The 3494-nt window shown below is 45.0% G+C and overlaps 1 protein-coding gene across 1 annotated transcript; it reads left to right on the plus strand.

The window, feature by feature from the left end:
• The first annotated feature begins 839 nt into the window (after positions 1-839).
• On the plus strand, positions 840-3220 carry LOC137957331 (laccase-7-like). The gene is made up of 6 exons (XM_068805086.1): positions 840-923; positions 1169-1320; positions 1466-1710; positions 1791-1916; positions 2023-2967; positions 3090-3220. Exons 1-6 carry the CDS (start codon positions 840-842, stop codon positions 3218-3220), a joined length of 1683 nt encoding a protein of 560 aa, XP_068661187.1.
• The last annotated feature ends 274 nt before the right edge of the window (positions 3221-3494 follow it).

The raw sequence follows: 3494 nt of genomic DNA on the forward strand, positions 1-3494 counted from the left end.
TGAAGTTCATCTCCTGCATCAAGTTGACTAACCACAGTGAAAATCATCCTTAATGACCATGTGACAAGGCAGAGGGAAGACTGTTAATTCGAAGAACATACTGTGGGAGGTTGTTGTGACTCAAAGATTTCCAGAAACTAGTCTCAAGCTGTTTAACTGACTCGTTTCTGAAGCAGTCATGGTCACACTAAACGGCAAAATGGACATAAGAAACTCTAGGAAGAACGGAATAAGGAAGGATCGAGAAAGCATCAAATCTTGGCACACTGGTTTTACTCAGAAAACGATCAGGGCAAGTCAAGGCAGAATGCCAGAAGAATTGAATTGAATGACAGAAGCTGTCTTTCATCACCAATTAGAATGGAACTTCAACGAAAGAATGAGAGGAAACAAGTGAAAAAGCTCAGAGTGGAGGATCTAAAACGGTCAACCAACTCGCAAATATTCTAAGTCGGACACAGATTTTCAATTCTAGTTTTTGAACGAGGCAGAGGCTGCTCATTTTGAAAGAAGCAAACCCTGGGGCGATTAGGATGACTGAAGACACGCTCTGGAATTTTTACGTTGGCGACCTTGGTAAAGTCAGATAACGAAGGTTTCTTGCGGCGCCTAATGAGCTATATTAATTATTTTTACTATCCATTACGCGCAGAGTGACCAAGTCTTGAAGCCCCCCGCAGCCTATAAATATGGAGATTATGCGTCTCGGCAGTCATCCAAACATAAACATCTCAAGGACGTTTTGGTTGAGAGAAGTGAGAACATTAAAGGGTGCTCGATCGATCTTCTCCTTTCTTTCGGTTGTCTTCCTCTTTCCTTTCTAGCTCACGGCCTTCGTCATGGCCCGTTCCTTCGTCCTGCTTCTATGCGCATTGTTGCTATCATCAATTGCTTCTGCCGCAGTTGTCAAGCACACTTTCCACGTAATGTTTTAAACTGTTTCTTTTTTCTCTTTCTCTACCTTTTCCTTTTCTTCAGCTGAAATTTTGAAGACCTATAATGGCTGAAACGGCATAAAGATTCAGGGAAGATGCCGAAGTTTCTATCAGAAACCACTTGCCGATGGTTATCGTTAGCCTGCCATTGGAGGAAACGTAAAAAATTACGAGCAAATTATGTCTTCTCATCAACTCATTTAAGCTTATCTTTGTTTGTTTTGGCTTCACAGGTCGGTAACCACACAGTTAAGCCATTATGCAAGGAGCAAGTAGTGGTTGCAGTGAACAAGAAGCTCCCAGGCCCTACTATTTACGCCCATGAGGGTGACACACTCGTTGTTGATGTCTTTAATGACTCTCCTTACAACCTCACCATTCATTGGTAACCCATCCTTTCATTCCACTGATCGAACTCCATGGAAAAGAAAAAAAAAATGAGAATGAGAATTTGATTATTATCTCATTTTCACTAACTGTTTTTGGGAATAATTATATGAAATTATGTATTAATATGTTACGATTTGCAGGCATGGAGTGTTTCAGCTACTGAGTGCGTGGGCAGATGGACCGAGTTACATCACCCAGTGTCCGATTCTCCCCGGTGGCAAGTACACTTACAAGTTTACCATCACTGGGCAGGAGGGTACTCTCTGGTGGCATTCCCATTTTTCAAACCTCCGGGCAACTGTCTATGGTGCTCTAGTCATCCGTCCAAGAAATTCCCGGCCTTACCCATTCCCCAAACCATACAGAGAAGTCCCCATTTTGTTAGGTATCTTCTACTTTTCTCTGAATCATCTCTCCTCTCTTTTTCTTTTCTCCCTGCAAAAACTGAACTGTTGTTACGAACAGGACAATGGTGGGATGCCAACGTGGTGGATGTTGAGAACGAGGCTCTGGCTACAGGAGGAGGTCCCAACGTCTCAAATGCCTACACTATCAACGGGAACCCCGGTGGTCTCTACTCCTGTGCGAGAGGTGAATTAAACAAGACTGGTTTATCCAATTGAAGCTTTGTTTACTGATTTATTCCTCCTGGAAATTTACCAAATTTTGCCTGTTTTTTCTTCTTTATCGAGATCAGACACTTTCAAGATGAAGGTGAGACCTGGGAAAACCTATCTTCTCCGTATCATTAATGCTGCCCTCGATAGCCAGTTCTTCTTCAAAGTTGCTGGACACACCTTCACCGTCGTCGCCGTTGACGCCACATACACCAACCTCTACCAAACCGATATCGTCGTTATTGCCCCCGGTCAGACCACTGACGTTCTCCTCACAGCTGATCAGTCTCCGGCATCGTACTACATGGCGGCGCACCCTTACATTTCCGCCCCCCTCGTGTTATACGACAGTAGCACCACCGTCGGCATCGTCCAGTACGAAAATGCCTCTTCCTCGGAGCCCATTATGCCTGTCCTACCACCCATCACCGATACTCCAATCGCCCACAAGTTCTACACCAATATCACCGGATTAACCCGCAGACGTGGCTACACGCCCGTTCCCGTCCATGTGGACGAGCGAATGCTTATCACTTTCGGGTTGGGACTGGACCTGTGCCCTCCCAACGTCAACTGTGCTGGCCCTGGAAACACACGATTAACAGCTAGCATGAACAACATCTCCTTCCAGTTTCCCTCCAAGCTATCGTTGCTTGAGGCTCACTTCAGCGGTGTCGACGGCATCTTCACGGAGGATTTCCCTGACAACCCACCATTGGTGTACGACTACACAAACGCAACGGCAGCTGCAGCTTTCACAGCGACAGAGAAGGCCACGCGCTTAAAGAAGCTAGCTTACAACGCCGTAGTGGAGATGGTTCTACAGAACACAGCTGTGGTCTCCACGGAGAACCACCCCATACATCTACATGGCTTCAATTTCTTCGTTCTTGCGCAGGGTTTTGGCAACTTCAACAGAGAGACGGATGAGAAGAATTTCAATTTGGTAAACCCCCAGGAGAGAAACACCATTGCTGTTCCTGTCGGTGGATGGGCTGTGGTTCGATTCAAGGCCAACAATCCAGGTAAAACTTCAAGCTCCTACCTGAATTTTCCTCTAACTAAAAGAAACCGGAATTGTGCAATTGACCGATAAAATGACACCATAAAGAGTTCGATTGACTGTTGCAAATACTTGTCACGATAGGTGTTTGGATAATGCACTGCCACATGGACGTTCATGTCCCGAGGGGTCTCGTAGGAGCTTTCGTGGTGGAAAATGGGCCGACGCGATCTTCCACTCTCCCTCCGCCTCCCAACGACCTTCCTCGTTGCTAGAAGAAAGAGACTCAGAAATTTTACAATTCTTTTTACTCATCATCTTCGTGTGCTCTGGAACCAGATTGTGTAAATCTTGGATTAAATTCTTTCGTTTATTGCTCTAAGTGGCTGTTTACTTGTTTAGACTGGTGCAATCAAAAATAAAAATCTTAATTAACAACTTCTCTCGCCTCCTCAACTCTATGCAAACTTGGTTTTAGAAAAAAAAAAAACGGGAGAGAACACAGTATCTGGTTCATCTCTATCATCCCAGTCGACCAAATGCTTCACC

Source organism: Aristolochia californica, unplaced genomic scaffold, assembly GCF_029961685.1.
Source record: "Aristolochia californica isolate CCGP_79_NKW_82.1479 unplaced genomic scaffold, dmAriCali1.0.hap1 SCAF_2, whole genome shotgun sequence".
Taxonomy (NCBI): Eukaryota; Viridiplantae; Streptophyta; class Magnoliopsida; order Piperales; family Aristolochiaceae; genus Aristolochia; species Aristolochia californica.